Source organism: Lolium rigidum, chromosome 2 (assembly GCF_022539505.1).
Source record: "Lolium rigidum isolate FL_2022 chromosome 2, APGP_CSIRO_Lrig_0.1, whole genome shotgun sequence".
NCBI lineage: Eukaryota > Viridiplantae > Streptophyta > Magnoliopsida > Poales > Poaceae > Lolium > Lolium rigidum.
The window spans coordinates 30,666,067-30,685,865 of NC_061509.1; the positions used below are offsets into that span (position 1 = coordinate 30,666,067).

At 44.2% G+C, this 19,799-nt stretch overlaps 3 protein-coding genes across 4 annotated transcripts; 2 read left to right on the top strand and 1 right to left on the bottom strand.

Annotated features, from left to right (window-relative positions):
- Positions 1 to 1,544: 1,544 nt before the first annotated feature.
- On the bottom strand, positions 1,545 to 3,209 carry LOC124686182. The gene is made up of 2 exons (XM_047220172.1): positions 2,100 to 3,209; positions 1,545 to 1,863 (listed from the first exon to the last, which is right to left on the bottom strand). The coding sequence occupies exons 1-2, from the start codon at positions 3,124 to 3,126 to the stop codon at positions 1,832 to 1,834; spliced, it is 1,059 nt and encodes a 352-aa protein (XP_047076128.1). The 5' UTR covers positions 3,127 to 3,209; the 3' UTR covers positions 1,545 to 1,831.
- A 2,417-nt stretch (positions 3,210 to 5,626) lies between these two features.
- Positions 5,627 to 9,039, top strand: LOC124686183. Its single transcript, XM_047220173.1, has 3 exons — positions 5,627 to 6,036; positions 6,124 to 6,166; positions 8,637 to 9,039. Exons 1-3 carry the CDS (start codon positions 5,770 to 5,772, stop codon positions 8,759 to 8,761), a joined length of 435 nt encoding a protein of 144 aa, XP_047076129.1. The 5' UTR covers positions 5,627 to 5,769; the 3' UTR covers positions 8,762 to 9,039.
- A 3,499-nt stretch (positions 9,040 to 12,538) lies between these two features.
- On the top strand, positions 12,539 to 18,859 carry LOC124691508 (polyadenylate-binding protein-interacting protein 4-like). 2 transcript variants are annotated; one of them, XM_047224790.1, is made up of 14 exons: positions 12,539 to 12,674; positions 12,753 to 12,905; positions 13,054 to 13,184; positions 13,388 to 13,572; positions 14,317 to 14,494; positions 14,732 to 14,905; positions 15,015 to 15,130; positions 15,385 to 15,454; positions 15,587 to 15,620; positions 16,288 to 16,565; positions 16,675 to 16,821; positions 17,643 to 17,738; positions 18,182 to 18,235; positions 18,349 to 18,859. In XM_047224790.1, exons 1-14 carry the CDS (start codon positions 12,542 to 12,544, stop codon positions 18,382 to 18,384), a joined length of 1,785 nt encoding a protein of 594 aa, XP_047080746.1. In that variant the 5' UTR covers positions 12,539 to 12,541; the 3' UTR covers positions 18,385 to 18,859. The 2 variants fall into 2 exon arrangements, with proteins under 2 accessions (XP_047080746.1, XP_047080747.1); XM_047224791.1 differs by having other exon boundaries at positions 17,652 to 17,738.
- Positions 18,860 to 19,799: the final 940 nt, after the last annotated feature.

Consider the following 19,799-nt stretch of genomic DNA (forward strand, 5'->3'; position numbering starts at 1 on the left):
CCGGGCCGATCGGGCTGGGCTGCCCATGGCCAGGTATGCGGCGGAGAGACGCGCGGCCTAAGGTGGAGCGGCGCGCTGGGTGAGGTGGAGCTGTGCGAACTTTTCAAGAGGTTGGGTGGTTGGGTGCGCGCGCCTTATTTAATAGTGCGCACTAGGATGGCGCAGAATCCCGCACGTTAACTGCTGGGCTTCGCGCGTCCGCTCCCGCGCGCTGCATTTCAGCGGGTTTTTTTTTAGCGCGCGCAGTTTACAGCGCCTACCACACGTCCACACTAGTGCGACTCAGGCCTATATTGTAAGCGCTAGTTGGTTTACTCCTTGTATACACGTTACTGCATTTGTCCTTTTACTTGCGCCGTGTACTGCTTAAGAACCTAACTAATTTATCTACCGTGACCTCGCTACTTACATGGCGTCAACCAAATTTATCAGTACCCTAGCATTGTACCATGTAACTAAAATTCTGAAACCTTAATCGGGAATTATGCCCATCATGGCATGATCAAAAGATCACCCTTAAGACGGGCAACCGGAGAAAAATTACCAAACTTACTAACAACAGCCAACAACAGCATAGGGAAACAAAGCACTACCAACACACCTACCAGCTAGTGACACGTTTCATCACAAGATCCATGCTGCCTCCAAGTTATCCCCTTTCCTGTTGACTAGAGTGGCATCCTGCTCTTCAGATTCAGTCACCATAACAAGGATTCTCCAGCAATGAATAACATGAGACAAATATATATCCTGCTGTAAAGAAGAAAAATACCCACATATGAAGAAAATGCAAAAGGGAGACAGGCGTGCCATGTAAATCAAAGTATCTCCATGACATGCAGAAAACCAGCCAGCTCACAATACAATTTTTGTGCCCATTAAGGGCGAACAAAGTTAATTAGCTATCAGGCATTTATGACAGAGCAATACCTCTTCCATATGTATAGGCACAGGAAGCACAGATAAATGTGAGTGAAACATTTGGTCTAAGAAGTAAGGACAATCTTTGAATCAATCTAGAAATTATGGAAAACCAAAATAATTGCAATGATCGCTATAGATTTGCACTCTATGACCAAACATATGAAGATCTTCATCTCACTACATGGGCAATGAAGTCTACTATTATGTCCATGGTAGGCCAAAAAAATATGCAACAAATAACGAACAAATACCTAACACTTTTTCTGGAGTTACTGAAGCATAAAATCTCTACGAGATATTTGCCCATATCACTTCAGCCTATACAGCTCAAGAGTTCAGTTTACGTGTTATACTCTTCAGTAACATTGCTTGCTAAAAAACTACAGTAACAACAGTACTTGACACATAGCACTAATTAAGTTCACAACGTAAATTAAGACATGTCAGCAAGAAATCATGCAGAACTGCAGAAACAACATCATCTCTTGAGAGACCGAAAATACTAGCTATGCTACCTCTTTTGGGAGAAGAATATAGAGATTGGATCAAAGGTGGTACAGCAAACTGTAAAGTTTTAAAAATGGGAAGACTGAGTTGCTGTCTGAAGATGTGTTTTTAAGCTAATTAAACAACAGATCATGTAGCTGACACTGCAAGAAATTAGAGATTCATTATGAGATAATCCATTCCCGGTTACATACGCCAACGGGCAATGACACAGCTAAATTCACAAGATTAATGACAAAAGCCAACACCACACTATAGGAGAACAAGTACCGCTGCACAAAAGCAGCTACTAAACACTGACTCAACTGATCATAAGACCCATGTCGCCTCCAAGTGGTGATCTTTCCTGAAGAGGGTGAGAGTGGCCTGCTTCTCTTATTAATATTCCAACCATATGTAGTCAATGAGTCGCATTGGCGGGGTTCACCATTTCTGGAAATAAAGTTGTCAGTGAGATTAAAAAAAGGAGAAAACATGACTTTAAAAAATTGCCTATTAGGTAGACATAAGCATAATTACGTGTTACGTTCGGGTGTTACATAGCACTCATAGTTTGCTTAAAAGATATGTGTATCACAACTGAAACATCAAATGTAACTTTTGATCTGATTTATGTTATTACTTGAGAATTATTCCCAGATCATAAAACAAAGGGCATACACACATACCTCGAGGAGTGTAGAAACTCATGTATGGCATCAAATAATGGAAGATTTCTCTCTTCCATAGCTTCTTCACACTTCGTGACTTGAGACTAATCCCGTATATACCAAGATCTGTGGTCACGAAAATGGTATCACTACCCTCCATAGATCCAACCAGTGTAAGTCTTAACTTGGGATTTTGGATGGGGAGGAGTTCTTTCAGATTGATGACTCTATGTTGAGTCCATGACAGAACTCCGTCGAAACCCATCTGCCTTGACCACATGTGGAGGTTTAACATGTCCAATCGTGCAAACCCCAAACTACCATCCTCCGTCGCCATGAGGATAGTTTCACTATCACCTTCTGCGCCAGTCTCCAGCGGCGGCACATCAATCAGTGATAAGCAATTAGATGCCAAGTCACACTTGAGAATAGCTATCGGCACGTCACTATCACCATTCTTAACCACGAAATAAAGTGCATCTTCGATGAGGACCTGGGGCTTAAAGTCAATGCGTGCACTCACACCCACAAGATCAAGATCAGCGGACAACTCAGTCCACTCATCCGCAAGAGAGAGACCCGAGCATGGCTTGCTCCCTTCACCCATCTGCGGCAAGGATATGTATGCGCATGCAACACAATCGACATCACTCTTGTCCAGGGTGACCAAGACCACCCGGAAGGGGCCGTCCTCACACGCGCGGTGGTCGCAGCGGGGCGCGGCGCAAATCACTGCGGCCCTAAGGCTCTGGGATTCCACGATATCTCGAGCCTGGGGCCCATCCAGCTCCCTCCGGCTGCCTGTCAACGGGTTCCAAACGAGGAACTTTGCGGCTAACCCCTCGGCGGCTAATGCAGTTGCATCCACAAGGAGAACGCGGCCATGGCGGCAGTCCCACGGCTCATAGAACCAGCAACCCCAGTCATCGTCGGGAATGCGCGCACGGAACTTTGTGGCAGGTTCGTAGTACGGAACCCTGTCGTACTCGTCCCTTCTGTATCCCCCCGAGGAATAAATGGGAGGGCAGTAAATGAAGCCCAACATAGGCGGAGCTCCATGGAACTTGCGGTAGAGACCGCTGAAGCGAGGGCCGGAGAGGGTGTCGAGCCAGAGCTTGCTGGCCAGGGATGCGCGCACGAGGCACTCCGGCTCGTCCGGCGGGAGGCGAAGGAAGACCTCCTCGAGAAGCTCGTCCGGCAGTGGCGGCGACATGCTCGGTGGAGGTGACATGCTCGGTGGAGGCGAGTACCTGCACAAACAGAATTCATTCAGAATGAGACTGCATAAACTGAAGAAAAAAAAGGAGGGCCGAGTTCGTTTGGGGCATTCCGAGTGTGTGGAGATCGGAACGGGCAGCAGACCATATATATACAATTCAAGGAGCACAGCTCGCTTACTGCCATGGAAAGGAAAGAATTGGGACGGGGGGTTCCTTCCTTACCTAGAGGAGAAGAGAAGCGATGGATCCCCTCCGATCCACTCCAGCAGCTAGGTGACGACCAGGGCCAGGAGGGAGACGACGCCGAGATCCGAGAGAGAGAGAGACCAAAGGATATGGAAATTGGTCGGTGGAGGCGAGGGTTTAGGGTGGGGAAAAGTGCAAGATGCGGCGGCAGAGCACCAGGGGGCGGCCGGCGGCGGGCGGGATGGCGCGGATTAGGCAGGAAAGGATGTAGAGCTCCGAGATGCACAGCGGAGGGGGAGCGATCGCCGGCGGCAGGCCGGGAGGCGGCGCAACGGCATCCCTGTGCAGGAGAGAGGCGAGGGAGATGGTCTGCAAAATTGTAACCGTAGTGGCAAAGACATACATAGGCTGTGTTTGGTCTGAGCCCCAACAAGAACTACCTAATTTTTGGCATGACCAAAATTTTGGCAAAGTTTTGTTGTTTGGATTTTAGCCATGGCTCTTCCAAAAAAATTGTACACTAGTGCCTCCGTTTTGGTTTGCAACCTAACTGACTTGGCATGCATTGACAACTCAAATTGGCTAGTACTTAATCTAATTCCAATTCGATCGAAAACATATGTTAACAATGATTATTTAAAGAATGCGGGCAAGAAGAAACAAAAAAATATTGAGATAGCAAAATCATAAGCGAACGTATCAGGTGAAAATGCTCTAGACTCTGCAAATCTGCAGATTTTTCACGACATCCGTTGGATTAGAAGAATCTAGAGCATTTTCACTTGATATGTTTCCTCTAGTTGTAATCAAGATGGTGTTTGGCTCTACAAAGAAACTAGAGCGTTGAATTGTTGGCACATACTCCTATAAAGAAAAAAACATTGATTACACAGAACCCACCCGAGAGACTCGAGGGGGCGAGGCTTCCAATATTTTGGCGCGTGGTTTCGCGCCATCGGCTCGCCCTCGCGTGGGTGGAATTTATGTGGGCTGGCTCGGACAAACTTTGGCGAGCTAATATATTGGCCTCGGTCCAAACAGGGACCAAATGTTGTTGTGGGCTTGCCAAATTTTTGGTATGGTAGGCATTGGCTTTAATCCAAACACACCCATAGTCTGGCAATGGCACGACCTTTTATAGCAATTTTTTTGTCTAGCGTATTTGCCTATCATTATACAGGATAACTGCTGTAGAGATAAAATGTAGGAAGGCCCCTGTCCATCTGGTCATAGATTGGAGCAAAAAAAATCTAAACGACGCGCTTCTAGAGCTTTTATTAAAGCTAAACTCGAAATAAGAGGAGGCATTGGCAATGACAACAGCACCGAAGTGATGGAGAGTTGATGCCACAGATCAGCGGTGACGGTGAGGCAGTGACGACGTGTGACAAACAAGCAAAGGTTGTTGGTGGAGTCACATCGAAGAAGAACCGGTTTTGTGGCCAGATCCTTAATAGAGAAGCCGAAAGGGTCAAATTCAACTCGCGTTCAGGTAGATTGAGTTAAAAAAAGAAAGTATATTATGGAGTATATTATGAATGTTATGTGGAGGTGTACCATTTGTTGCGATTTTACATGTAAACCTATTATAGAAAACATTTGAAAAGTAGAAAAGAAATACTCTTTCTATTTAAAAGAATTGAAGTTCTAGTTTACTCGTCCTAACTCAAACTAATTAAAGTTTGACCAAGTTTTTAGAAAATTATGTCAACCTCTACAACATCAATTCAATTTAGTACATTTCCCCGTAAATTTGATTAAAGTTAGTTTGATTGAACTTAGGACAAAACTAGAACGCAACGAAGTACCCTTCTAAAAACGGGTATTTAATTCTATGCCCCTGGTTTCTTAGTTGTGCTCACTTTTCCCCATTCAATAACTTTTTGCTCACTTTTCCCCATGTGTTTAAACTTTTGCTTTGACATTTTCCTTATTTTTTTTCCTTATAGTTGCTCACTTTGAAGGCAAAATGAGCCAGTGGGGAAAAGTGAGTAGTGTTAATGAACGAGGGCATAGAATTAATAATCCCTAAAAATTACACAAAATGAACCTTGTATATCAAAATTTCAGAAATGCAAAGGTATGGTGTAGTGAGCGGCCCAGATCGATCGAAGCAAGCCACCTACGGCACTACTACTCGGCGGCCTTCTCCGGCAAACAAACTCCAAAACCCTAGCTCTCCCCCGCCGGCCGCCGCCGTCTCTCCCGTCCTCGGTCCACTCGCCGGAGTTCGCGCCCTCCTCCACCTCCACCAGCGACCTCCCGAGACCACCTCCGTACCGATGGCCATGGCGCAGAGGGCGGCGGGCAGTCTCCTCCGGAGATCCCTCGGGCTCGCGCCGCCGACATCCCAGAGGGCCCTGAGCGCCAGCGCCGCTCCGGCGGCGGCGGCGGCGGCGGAGGGCGAGGCGGCCAAGGCGAAGAGGGCGAAGAAGAAGAACCTGTTCGACGTGGTGCAGTTCCTGCCCGACTGGGGCGTCGGATACAAGGTCGCCAAGACCACCTGGCGCGACGTCTCCTACCAGATCACCAAGATCAACCTCTACAAGGTCATCCCCGGTCATCCCCGCTCGTCGGCGTGAAGCCTCCTGTATCCATTTCCCGTAACTTCGTTGTGATTTCTGTACCAACTGCAGGATGGCCGCCACGGGAAGGCGTGGGGAATTCGACACAAGGCCGGTGAGTCTTCGCTCTCTCGCCCTGCTTGATTCACTCCTGCGATGTGTGAAGATATCGCTACGATGTTCTTGAATGATGTCCGTTAGTTAGTGGATTGGTGAAGCGTAGAATGGTAGAACATGAATGTTCCCTCGATGCAAGCCTAACTTCTGATAGACATCAGTAGAGGGAGCTGTGTGCGCTAGTCTGCGACTCCATTTGTTTGCAGCTTGGATCCCTCCGATTAATTTGGTTATGCCTGATCATTCTATTTGAATGACATTGTCACGGTGGTCTGTAGTTGTCTTGACTAGTTTAGTTTGGTATTTTTATAGTGGAATGAGTTTAGGTAATAAAGCAATATCTGTCCTCTCTCAGATACTTTATGTGGATCCAACTAAAATTTCCTAGCTATGCGTATGGTACATTTCTGGGGCATTGTAATGTTTTATCCCAAAAGGAAATGATAAAAGAAACATATGTCATTATCAAATAGCAACTGTACACATATACTGGACAATACAAAAACTAGTACATGTAACAGCTCATTAGGTTTTAATGGATGCTTAAATTACAGTTGGTATGATCTTCGACATCACTAACAAATCGAGATGATGAGGTGATGCCAGCCAATCGATGATACTTTTTGTCTGATGTGCTCAGTTTCATCAGTGTATGAATTATCTTGGTTCACTGATAATTGTATAGGAGTACTGGAGTATCATACTCTCGAATCTCAGTTATTTCGTTGTAATCAAATTGGAATCCCATGCCCTGTTTCTGACAAATGATAACTAGAGTGGCAATCTTACATGGATGGTATGATTCCTGCACTAGCTTTGATGTTTTTAAATCCCGGTTAATATGTAACTTTTTATGTTGTTTGTGTCTCATTTAAAATAACATGAAAAATTCTACAGACTTCTTTCAATTAGAAAGTCATTCATCGGTTTGCTCTGCTTTACATTCAGTGATGCTTGAAAACATTCAGTTGTTTGCTGCCCTGGTCACCCCAATCTGTTCTTATGTCAAGACCAAGATAGAAACTAGCTGGATTTCATTTCATTATGATCATGTTTTTCATATAGCCATTGCCTGTTTGCACAAGTAACATCATTGTCACTGTTGGCTGGTCTCCTGGTCTCCATAAACTGTTACAAAGTGGAATGTAGAAACAACCTGCCACACACATTAGAATACAAAATAGGTGAATAGGTTATCTAAAGTGTTAACCGTACAGGGATGATATGGTTGCTACTCTACCTTAGGTGTTATGTTCTAATCCTGGTTCATATGAAACTTTTATCGTTTGTGTCTCTTTTTAATTGACATTGAAAATTTTACACCAACTTCTTTGAATTAGACAGACATATATTATTTTTGTCTCCAAAAAGCAGTCTGTTCTGCTTCATGTTTAGTGCTGCTCCAAAACATTCAGTTGTTTGCTGCCCTAGTTGCTCCGAGCTATTATTTTGTCCATACATCAGACCAAGATAGAAAAATATTAATTATCATTATCAAATATCAAATGTGTGCATATACTGGACAATACAAAAAATATTGCATGATACAATTTGTCATGTTTTGATGGATGCTTCAGTTATAGTTGGTATGGCGTTCAACATCACTAAAAAATTGAGATGGTGAGGTGAGGCCAGCTAATTGATGATGTGCTCGATTTTACCAATATAGGGCTTCAATTTGGTGTAAATCATGCAATTGTTTGCTGCCGCAGTCACCCAAAGCTATTCTTATTTCCATATGTCAATAAGATATAAACTAGGTGGCTTTAACTTCCTATTGTTCAGGTTTTTTCCCTGTTTCCACAAGTCACATCATCGTTAGAGTTGGCTGGCCTCCGACTAAACTGTTACGGAGCGGAACATAGAGACCTACCGCAGCCAAGAATTACCGAGCCAGAGGGCATACTCTTGTTCTCAAATCATGTAGAAACCTGCCACACACATTAGAATATAGAACAGCTGAACAGGTTATCGACAGTGTTAATCGTGCAGGGATAATATGGTTGCTACACTAGCTTAGGTGTTATGCTCTAATCCTGGTTAATATGGAAAATTTTACACCTACTTCTTTGAATTAGACATGGAAAATTTTACACCAATTTCATTAGATTAGACAGACATATTATTTTTTGTCTCCAAAAAGCAGCCTGGTCTGCTATTATTTTGTCCATGTGTCAAGACCAAGATGGAAATTAGTTGATTTAAACTGCCCTTTTGTATTTTTGATAATGGTTTTCCTATTGCTCTATGCAAAAATCTAAAGTCACAGCATAGTTACCTTTGCCTGGCTGGTCTCAGGCAAAAACTGTTAGGAAGCAGGAGAGGCCTGCCACAAAGACTTACCGAGTCAGAAGGGTACTTACACTGTAGAAACGTGCCGCACACATTGAAACAACTGAATATTATCGATTAGAGGATTACATTCGCCAGATTTGTCTTTTTGGTTGTCTAACCTGTTTCTCTTACAGGTGTGCAAGTGGCCGATGCCCCGATAAAGATCAGTGGCGTTAACAAACGTGGTTGGAAGTACATCAAGGCATCGCAGAAGCCGGTGCAAGATAGCCCCAAAGTAGAGAAGCCAGCTGCTGCATAATTTGGTTACCGACTAGACATTTAGAAGGAAAGTGTCAAACACCTTGTCTAGCCAGTCTAGAAGTGTTGTGACGATCGGTTGATTTGCCACTCTTTCATAGTTCTCCTGTCTTTTCAAGGGGCTAAACAGACGTTCAGACGGGGTGCTCTTCTTCCGCATGGGAGTCACCCTTGAAAGGGTTTTGCTGTGACCGTAGATTTCCATGTTCCTCCACGCTTCCTGCTGAAGCTAAAGATGGTGTAGCATAAGAAATAATTGAGTTGTATTTTTATTTTGCAGTGCTGTGTTCCCATTACTCCATCGTAAACTTCATTTTCTATTGTTTTCTGTAGCGATCAGTGCTCCCATTATTAATGTATTTGAAGAAGTTAAACAAGTGTGCCGTGATGCTTATAGTTGAAGAGAAAACACGCAACAAAGAAAAGATGCCTCGTAAAACCGAGAAAATTATCATTGTAGGTAAACCTTAAACCCCCTAAGAGCATCTCGTGTCCCTCAAAAAACGTTGGGCTCAATGATTTGTGACGCTTTTGGAGATAGCGCCGGACGAAAAAAAATCCAAAAATATGTAAAAAAAAAGACACTTCCCAGCCGCCGTGTCCCTCAAACGGCGCGTGGAGCGTTGTTTAGCTTTGAGGACGCGACTAGGGAGCTTTTTTTTGTCTACGGTCCCCCAAATGACGCGAGCTGGAGATGCTCTAAACCCTAGCTAAAACTTGTCATATTGCATAATCAAGAGATGGCATGCCAATGACATGCAAGATCCTTCGATGATCGACACCCTTGATAACTCATGCAATCCTATTAAGAAGATAGTTGACAACCCTCTATCTTGCTCGATCTTGTAGGTCAACTAGTTGACACCAATCTCATGATTGCATGGAGATCCTGGCATGCTCGAAATGAGGCGAAGCGGTTGAGGGGTCTAAACGCTTCTTGTTTAGCTACCTGAAGAGTACTATCAAGGATGTTCATATTACTCCCACTGATCAATTGCTGAAAGGCAAGCTCTTCGCAGTCGATTGTATCTCTCCCACTTCCCTTGCAGAACGCATGAAGAAATCACCTCATAAACTCTAGAGTAATCCCCCAATCCCCTCGCACCCGCATCGATAGGGTAAAACTCACTATCAGCAACTCCTTCAAAGTAGATGATTGGACAACCAGACACATGCATGGTGCTGAGCGACGATAAAGGTGCGATCATCTTCTTCGCATGTCGGTTCCTGTCATGCCGCTCCAAAGCTATCAAAGCTGAACTGAGTTCCTACTTGGAGGGCCTTGAGATAGCCTTTGCCCAATGTCAATTTCGTATTATCATCGAAGCTGATTTGCAACTAGCTTGTCCTTGCTGATCTTGCGGCCGAATAGGATATGTCTTCTTGATTGCAGCTAGCTTATGAGCGCACATGTAGGGTTTTAGCTATGTGTTTTCTTTTAGAAAACCCCCTAAAGTTTTGGGATGTGTTGACATGTGAGTCCCGCGAGTGCCACGTCGACAGATACATTGCGCTCACGGAGACGTGACCATCTATGAGCATGGTGATCATATTTGGTAATTGTAATTTGGTATTCCGTGAGTACGGTGACCTAATCGAACCCCGCTGACAAGTTCAAGTACCCACCATGTATTTTACTCCTCAAAAATCATGGTAAAAACTGAGGAAAATCTTCCAATTGGTACACATGCTAGCTAGACGAGTTGCAACGGGGTAAAGTCATAGAGAACCGTGCCTCACGAGGCGGGAGTGGGCGTCACACGCATCATCAGGCCGACAAGCTACAACGGTAGCATTGATGTGAGCCTGATGGTGTTGAAATCCCCAATACTAACATCCAGACAACGTGAAAGAGAAGTCATGTGGAGTTGTGGACACACGCCGTGTGTCGTCACGTAGTAGCAACAAGCCTACCTAACGACCCAAGCTACGCGGTAATAGGATAGCATGCCTCACGACTATTCCGCTTGTCAGGACCAAGCGGGACTAAGGAAGGCAGACACATTCGTCCCGTGGTACCCGTGATTGACCACACATGCATAATTTAACTAGCTAGCTCGACGCTCGATGGCTGATGCAGACCAATATCGATTTGGCTTAGGTTGGGAAAGAGAAGGTGAAGAGAATTCCAAAGGGAAATGAACGGTTGGAAGGCACCCGAGGAATCTGTTATTAAAATCAATACAAATGTGGCATTACTGATACCACAATGTCAGGGGGCACCAGGTTGGTTTTCCGTGACCACCGGAGCAGCTTATCTGGTATGAGCATGGTGCTAATGCTCTTATGATAGAGGCAAGGGCTATCCTTGAGGAATTACAACCAAGTGATCACCAGAGCGATTCACACGTAGCTGTCAATTTCTGTAATGGGAATGATATAAATAGACCAGAACTAATGCATATTTGTCAAGAGATCATGGAGATTAGAAGAGCTTCATCTAGTTTAAGCATTGTTTCAGTTGGATGGGACACGAACATGGTTGCCCACTTGCGTGCTAAGCAAGCTAGCGTTTATAAGAGGAGATCGTGTGGATTAACTATAACCCATGCTTTCTCGTAAATACTATTACGAGTGATTGTAATCCTGTAAATAAATTAATCAATCAATAAAGCTCTCTGAATTAATTAATCAATAAAGTTCCAAACGGGATTAATGGGACGGGAGGGCTAATCCCGCCGGCGCTAAACGGGAGGCGGAATAAATGGGCTTTGCTGAAGACGGTAGGCGGGATTGTCGGGAAGGTCCGTCCCACTTGCATCCTTGCTGGCTACCGCCTACCGGTAACGGTAACGATAACGCGGCTACCGTCGCTGACTCACGGCGACCGCAGTAGGCCCGGAGCCAGCTCACCTCACGTCAGATCGGCTCGCATCGGCTCGGCTCGCGCCAGCCAAAACCTCGTGGCTCGCCCCCCGCAGAGACCACCGATCCATTCCATTTCCGCTCGCCTGCCTCCTCTCGCCTCCGCCCGCGCCGCCGCCGCCGCCAGGGTTCCGGCCGCCGCCGCGGATCCGCTCCCCCCGCCAGCGGACCCCGCCCCGGGATCTCCCGCCCTCCCGCCTCCTCCGGCGGTCCCGATCCCGCGGGCCCCGAAACCCTAGCGCTTCGCCGCCGCAGGTACGCTCGCGCGCGAGACCCGCCTCTCCCCCCCTCCTCCTCCTCAACGCTCTGTTACCATGGCTGGATCCGCACGGCCCGGCGAGCGGCGCTTGCTCGCGCTCGCGCCTGCTCGCTGCAGCTCGTGGGCGCTGCGTAGGCTTAGATCTGCGGGATCGGGGGAGCGATCCGCGGAGAGGGATCTCTGTGGAAGGCCCGTTGATCCGGCCGGATTCTCGCCCGCTTCCGGCCCCGCTAGTAGCTTCTGCTGCTGGCGGGGGATGCTTTGGATTGTCATACCCATTCCCCGTGCATTGGTTTTGGCTGACTGCCTGCGCGCGTGTAGCTCCCGCTCCCGATCACGCTCCAGCCAGTGCTGAAGTAGCGTGGTGGTATAAGTTGCTGGAGACCATTGAGGCGCTGCTCATTGTGCTGTGTGCATGCACAGCACAGCCCAGCCCAGTGGGCGGTGCTCATCTGGTTTGGTTTTGTCCACAAGGGGTAGACATTGTTGCAAGGTTCGACTGTATGCTTTAGGGTCATCTATATAGAACGAATGGTTCACTACTGATCTGCTGCTTCATTTCTCACTTCTCCGAATGCTCATTATCACAGCATAATTTTCTTACCTTGCATACGCAGCAGCAAAGCTGAGCCTCGTGACGTTGTGTGTGCAGGGACGATGAGTCGTCAGCAGCAGCAGGCGCCTCTCAGGGCTTCCGCCAACGGAGCCCCGCACCGGAAGCTTGACAGCGGAAGGCAGGACAGTAAATCACACCTGATGAGGTCTTCATCCGGTGGTTTTACCAGCGCGGGTGAGCATCTGAATCCCATTTCTACGCGTTATATGCTGCTCGTGAGCTGCTGTTGATAATGTTCTGTTTTGCGTTCAGAAAACGGAGGCAAACTAGGGCTTACGAGCCCTTCGCGGGATCGTCTAGTCTATGTTATGACGCAGTTCACTGGGCATCATGTGGATGTGCATGTCAAGAATGGGTCTGTCATCTCTGGAATCTTCCATGCCACAAACACTGATAAAGACTTTGGTACAGTTCTTTCTCCTTGTATTTCGATCTATCCTTGTGTTTCTTTTCTTGAAAAAAACTCTTTAGCACCTTTTCACTTCTCCCTTGATGCGATTGCATTTTGTTCTTGCGTTCTGTAAATGTACTTAGAATCAAGCTCTTGTCGCAGGAATTGTGCTGAAAATGGCACAGCTGATAAAGGATACTTCTGTGGGAGGACAAAGTAATCCTGCTGATGTTTTGAGAAAGCCCGATACTATGATAATACCAGGGCGAGACCTTGTTCAAGTTTTTGCAAAGGTTTGTTCCCCTAACTAGCAAACAAAGATGCAAACAACTAATGAAGTCACTTGACCGTGGCTATAGTTCTTTGCTTGCTTCATTGTTGGTTTTTGTGGACACCATGGATGTGACTTTGGACTTAACATGCATGTTGCATGAACTATTGCTTTGTAATATTGCCTTCTTTGTGCTAGTAATGACTGTCTCTTGATAAATTATAGGATGTAACACTTGGTGGTGATGAGCTGCCAAAAGGTCCTGTTCATGACAAAAGGAAAGACTTAATGATAGATTCTGCCATCTCTCGTTCTCACTTCCCTGAAGAGAGGGAGCTTGAACGCTGGGCACCAGATGAAGGAGATTCAGATTGCATCGAATTGGAAAAATTTGACAGAAAGGGGCATAGGTACTGAAAAATTAAGTGAGAGGCTTATCTTTACGTTTATTTGTAACATCCAATCTTCTCATTATGATGCAAATGGCCATGGAAGCAATAATAACGTTTACTTGAGTGTCCTAGATTTGTTCCTCAATTAGCTGCTAATAGTCACTACATGTAAACATGGCTTTTGAGTCACTGTATAGTCGTTGTATAGTCGCTGTGTAGTTGCCGAGTTGTTTTCTCAAAATTACGGCGATTTGCGACTATACTGCGACTTATGGCTACTATACAGCGACTTTCGTCGACTATAACACTGAGTCGCAGCGTTGACCGCTCACTTTTGAGTCACAACTGAAAAACCTTGCATGTAAATCTTCCTTGTGACATACTTACATTCTGTTAATTATTTCATCTTGATGCGATGTATAATTGGTGTTATACAAACAGAGACAAGTATTCTTTCCTTATAGGATCTTAGCAAGTTATGAAAAATATATTGCTTTGCCACTGAGTTGGCAAATTTTGTTTAGATCAGTGTTGCAAAACTCGTGCATAAATTTACTGTTTTAGACGGAGATCTCGCTGTCATCTGTGCTCACATCATTAGTAACTTGTTAGATACGATGATCGTTTGGACGATTCTTGAACATCCCTTGATGGAAAGGGCATTTCTGTATTTATATCATGAAAATGCTGGTGTATTACATATTTTTCTTGTTCTTATATTGATCTTGTCATCATGATGATTAATAGTCAATATGTTGGTAGGAGCTGGGACCAGTTTGAAACAAATGCAGCTTTGTTTGGGGTAAAGAGTACTTTTAATGAAGACCTGTATACCACAAAACTTGAGCGAGGTCCTCATATGAGAGAGCTTGAAAAACATGCTTCAAGGATAGCCCGAGAAATAGAGGGTGAAGATACAGAGGATCTCCATCTTGCTGAGGTAGGTCTCTATGCGTCTCCTCCCGCCTCCCTTTTTACATACACAATCAAGTTATGGAATTACAAATGCTTACGATAAAGGTGTTTTTTAGTTTCACAATTTTTTTTTGCTACACCCACTCTGCTTGTGCTATGCTTCATGGACATTAGATGAAGTGTTAGTAAACCGTGCAAAGATATACAATTCAAACACAGTAATATAGACGAAATGTTTGAAATGTTGAGGCTACTTACACAGGAAAGAGGTATATACGTGGATGAAGACTTGGAGCAGGATGAAGAGATAAAATATTCTGCAGTTCGCAGGGATACTGATACTTCCAAACTTAAATCCTTTATGAATGTCCCAAGCAGTGCACATCCTTTTGATCCGCTTACCAGACCAGGCAGCATTGATACCAAGGATTTGCAGGTATTTTCATCAACAATAGTATGGAAATAATTTAATGCATTTATCTATGCCCATATTATTTAAATTCCATCACCTGTTAAACGTTTCAGTTTGTATTTTTGACCTTCAGGACGAAGAATCATCTTCCCATATATTTGGTGGTACCCATTTGCCTGTCACTGCTGCAACTAGCGTGCTAGCATCTGAATACCAATCAAACAAGCCTTTTCCTGCTGATCCCAACAGGTATAAACTTTTTTTCTGCATAGGTTGCAAGTTACCTCTGCGGTTTGCCAGCAGCGACCAGCATATCACCAATTTGTGAATCTGGAACTGTGGTGCTTATGGTCTGTTTTGCACTCAAGTCACTGGTTAAATACCCTTCTCCCAATGAACTGCCGTATACCTGACATCCCTAGAAGAGACACTCTAGGATAGTGGACTTCTGTAAAACAATATTAATCTGTAGCATACCGATTGACACATTACTATGACCTTAGGTTGGATGACAAGCGAAGTAAAGATAGCAGCAGTGACAAAGACAACAGGAACTTGCGACCTGAGAATACTGTAAGCTTTCTTTTTGATAATACAAGCACTGCTCGTGCCTGAATACAGACATTTTTTGTTAATATGTTTATGAAAACATGTTCTTTTCGTACCTGAATTTAGGTTTTCCTGTTTTCTTGTTCATTTTAACAGTTATCTGAAGGGGGTAGACCGCTGGTTTCTGAAGGTGAGCAGCAAATTTATGCCTCATTTGGAAGTTCCATAAATCCATTCCCTTGACCTGTTCAAAATGTATCATTGTCGCTAGGATTTTCATGTGCTGTTAGCTCTATAATTAATGGTTATTCTCGATTCTGTGGGTTTTGTGTGGTACTTTGGGCCTTTGTATGAGATATAGTTGAATTAGACTATAAATATCACGGTGTATTGTTCTGTTACGTTGTATTGACCGGTGATAAATTGTACTCCCTCTGTCCCAAAATAGTCATTACTTGAATGTAAGTAACATTTCAATTGATGGATTCATTTCTTCACTATTCTGTGCCAAGTGGATTACAACATTTCAAGATTTAAGCTTATTAGATTGCGTGGCACGCCTGGCCTATTTTAATGGAGGGGGTAGACTTAGATCCACTCTTTATTATTATTGTTAACAATGTCCCTTGGTTTCTTTCACCCATTAAATGATATAAAGCTCGTCTTTCTGTTTGACCCATGTGCACGTAAGGTGCTTCTTGAGGCTGTTTTGGAATGGCACGGTGTTTCCTCTATAAGCATCTTTATATCAAAATCTAGTGGCCTTGTTAATATCAGTTTCCTTCAGCTGCAACATTCCAAATTCCATGAATTGTTTTCAGTAGCAAGCATATAATAATTTCGTAATCTTGTGACAGATCCGGAAGGGGCATCTTCAAGGTTGCGTGCATCTGAACCTTCATCTTCTGGCCAAGGAGACAAGTCACCAGATGGTTTGGCACCAGATTCTGCTGTACCCAGCAAACTTCATTCGGCGCCTGAATACGTTAATTCTTCTCAAATACCTGGTAGTTCTACATCATCAACATCCGAGCGTGTTGCTGCGAACTCAGCTGCGAGTGCTCCAGGCTTGTCACCAAGCTCTTCGATGGGATCTCTTAGCTCGGACAAATCAACTTTGAACCCAAATGCTAAGGTCAGGATGTGATGAAGATATGCGTATTATATCTGGCCATGTTTTTTTGCCTTGGTATCTTATTGCTCACTTGTGTCAAGGGCACTGACAATTGGTATTTCTGGACCAGGAATTCAAGTTGAACCCAAATGCTAAGGCTTTCACTCCCTTGACTTCTCCTCTGAGGCCACCTAATCCTCCAGCGCCTGATTCAACATACTATTATCCTAATAGCATGCCAACTACTCCTGGACCTGGTTTACCAGTTGGCATGGGGGTGAGTTTCTACTATTTTTAACACACATTTTCTTAGCTACCTACCATTTTATATGAAATGGGTGCAACATTTGAGTTCAAGTGTAGTTTGAATTATGGACCTATTTGTTGAGTTTTGTTTCAAAAGAAATGTGAAGAGTGGCAGTGTGCCAAGTAGTTGAGTTGGCACTGGAGTTTAGTTACCTACTAATCAAGCTGTTGGTGTTGTAATAATTCCTATTGAACAACTTTTCTTAATTGCTGTGGCCTTTCACTATTGCTGTGCTTTCCTAAGGTGCACATAGGTGGTGATGGGTCTGCTTAGTTACAGAAATTTCTGCAACCAAGAATGTTAGTTACAGGGAAAAATATCTGGTCATGCTTCCATGCGTGCTTTCAGTTCAACAAAGTTTCATAGTATATATCCTTAAATGACCCTAGCTACTCCCTCCGACCCATAATAACTGTCAGGGATTTAATACAAAGCTGTCCTAACTTTATATTTATACTAAATCCCCGACGCTTATTATGGACCGGAGGGAGTACATTTAACTTGTTATGGGATGGTCCTTGAAAATTTTAAATACTCCCTCCGTCCCAAAATAACTTGCTCAAAATTTTCTAGATACGAATGTATCTATAACTACAATGCGTCTATACTTACGTATCTAGACAAAGTTGAGCAAGTTATTTTGGGATGGACGGAGTACTATTTTGTATCTCCCTTGTAGAAAGGTTGTGCTAACTTCTAACCAATTGACAGTGATTTACAGAAATTTTTCGTGTGTTTTGCATATATATAATTTTCTATTGCCTTACCATGTAATGGTAATTATATTGCAGTTTCCGCAGGCGTATGGTGTCCAGCCTATGGTTTACAATGCTCAACCTGGACCTCCACCTCCTCCCCAGGGTTACATGCATCCTTCTGGGCAACAGGTGAGACAGCTTACCTGAAATGAAGTTCGCTATACAATATTACATGCTTTTGAGCTCCACGTATCATGTTTTGACTTATTATTTGATCCGCTATACGTTCTTACTTGCATTTCACCTCCACATACCATGTTTTGACATATTGTTTGATGATCTGCTGCTATGCTTGGTTTTCCAATTCTGCAATTGGTTGTATCTAAGAATTACACAAGTAGAGCTGGGATTCTGTTGGATCTGTACAGTTACTTGTCATGATGTTATACATTGGTATCCTTTTATTGCGTTACATTTTATTACTATTAGCTATTCCTCCTCCACCCGAGTCAAGTTGCCTGGCGGCACACTTGCTGATTAACTGAATATAAGCTGCCGAGATCACTAATGCTATTGCTACTATCCTGCTAGTTTCAGTGTTGAGGCTAACTAGCTTTGTTTCTTACCTGCAGTACGGGCAGCAGATGATGATGGGGCAGACTCGTCCCGTCTATTATTATGCACCTGTAAGTCTGACATACATGACTTCGTAGTGACTTGTACATTCGAGCGCCATTACGTTGGAATGCAGCAGTCATGCCTGAGTCAAATCCTGATCGTGTTTCAACATGCTTTGCAGGAGATGCAACAATACAGAGGAGGAAGAAACTACTAGGTAGATGATTCTTTGACGCTGCAACGTGGAACTCTGCAGCCAAATCCCCATCTGTTGGGACCCTAACCAGGGCCGATGCGCTGCTAAGACAGAGAAGAACTGGCGATGGCCTTTGACACAACCATGTGTGCGTGTGTGTTGCCAGGACGAAGACACCGTTGTTCCGCACTGGTCTTGGAGTCTGAAGCGGGTTAACTCGGATCTATTGTTGTTGTTTTTGTACCGTGGATGCGATGTTGTAAAGTAAAAATGCCAGGCCGCCATTTATTTGTTTTGCCGCTGGGATGATATTTGCAATTGTGTGTGGGTGGGTCTGTTCCTTTTGTAATACTCTTGCTGTCAACTTCCTTCTGATTGAAGACGTGTTTGTGAGAGTCTGAGAACTGAAGAGTATGGTTCCTTTTGCAGGCTGTTGTTGCCGATTTGCCCAGTTTATGAAAACTTGGCCTCTTTGCCATGCTCATTTCCTCTGATATTTGTACCTTATAGTTGCTGGGGCATACGGCTTAGTTCTCGTTCATTTCTGAATCGCAGAGCTAGAGCTTGCAATATCTGTGCAATATCGGTCTTGGCAAGCGAGATAGAGTTGTCCGCCAGTCCGGCGTTGATTGTTTCCTCCGATGTACAGGCTTTGTGTGCAGAGCTTTCCAAGATTTATCTCAATTCTCATTACCATAAATGTGAGCCTGAACGGATACCCAGTATATGCAACCGCAAAACAAAAAATCACAATCAAAACATCTAGTCCCTACCAGAGAAATTTGAAAGTTTACACAGACGACGAACATTGACGGATACCCACAAATGTGCATGTTGACCCATCGAGACAGGGAAATTATAATTGTGAAGTACAATCACCGAGACAGTTCAACTGCCAACAGGGCCGAAAATCCTGGACAGTGCAAATTTAGCAAGGGAATATTCTGACTTGTCGATAGTAAAGATCTTTCTCTTGTCGATCTCAACTCTCAAGCCTAGGAAGAATTCCCGAGCACAACATGTGATTACGGTGGGCCTTGAAGCCTTGCATATACACCTTGGCACCTTGCCGGCATCGCCAGTTCTCGTGCCAACCAAAGAGAGCATGGACTACAGAGAAAATGCTTGCCAATTATATTGGGTACTAGTCCGATGGGAAGCTAGAATCGGACTCCGATTCCTAGCCCTGCCCAAAAGTTTAGAGATGAGTTACCGCATGTACTTGAATCTACTGTAAAATAACATCTTTAATGACTTTTGCACTTATGTGTATGATAAGTTTTTTTGTACCAGAACTTACAAGGTTAAGTTTCTACCCATTTTATGCATGTATGGAATTTTTTTACTCCCTCCATCCATAAAAGGATGTCGAATATTTATCTAAATTCGAATGTATATATACTAAAATGATGCATCTAAATTTAGACAAATTTGCA

Coding starts and splice junctions, on each gene's coding strand:
- LOC124686182 (XM_047220172.1), bottom strand. CDS start 3,126: ATGTTGGGCTTCATTTACTGCCCTCCCATTTATTCCTCGGGGGGATAC. Junction 1,864..2,099: donor GAGTTTCTACACTCCTCGAG/GTATGTGTGTAT, acceptor CTTTATTTCCAG/AAATGGTGAACCCCGCCAAT.
- LOC124686183 (XM_047220173.1), top strand. CDS start 5,770: ATGGCCATGGCGCAGAGGGCGGCGGGCAGTCTCCTCCGGAGATCCCTC. Junction 6,037..6,123: donor CCAAGATCAACCTCTACAAG/GTCATCCCCGGT, acceptor TACCAACTGCAG/GATGGCCGCCACGGGAAGGC. Junction 6,167..8,636: donor GGGAATTCGACACAAGGCCG/GTGAGTCTTCGC, acceptor TTTCTCTTACAG/GTGTGCAAGTGGCCGATGCC.
- LOC124691508 (XM_047224790.1), top strand. CDS start 12,542: ATGAGTCGTCAGCAGCAGCAGGCGCCTCTCAGGGCTTCCGCCAACGGA. Junction 15,621..16,287: donor TAGACCGCTGGTTTCTGAAG/GTGAGCAGCAAA, acceptor ATCTTGTGACAG/ATCCGGAAGGGGCATCTTCA. Junction 16,566..16,674: donor CTTTGAACCCAAATGCTAAG/GTCAGGATGTGA, acceptor TTTCTGGACCAG/GAATTCAAGTTGAACCCAAA.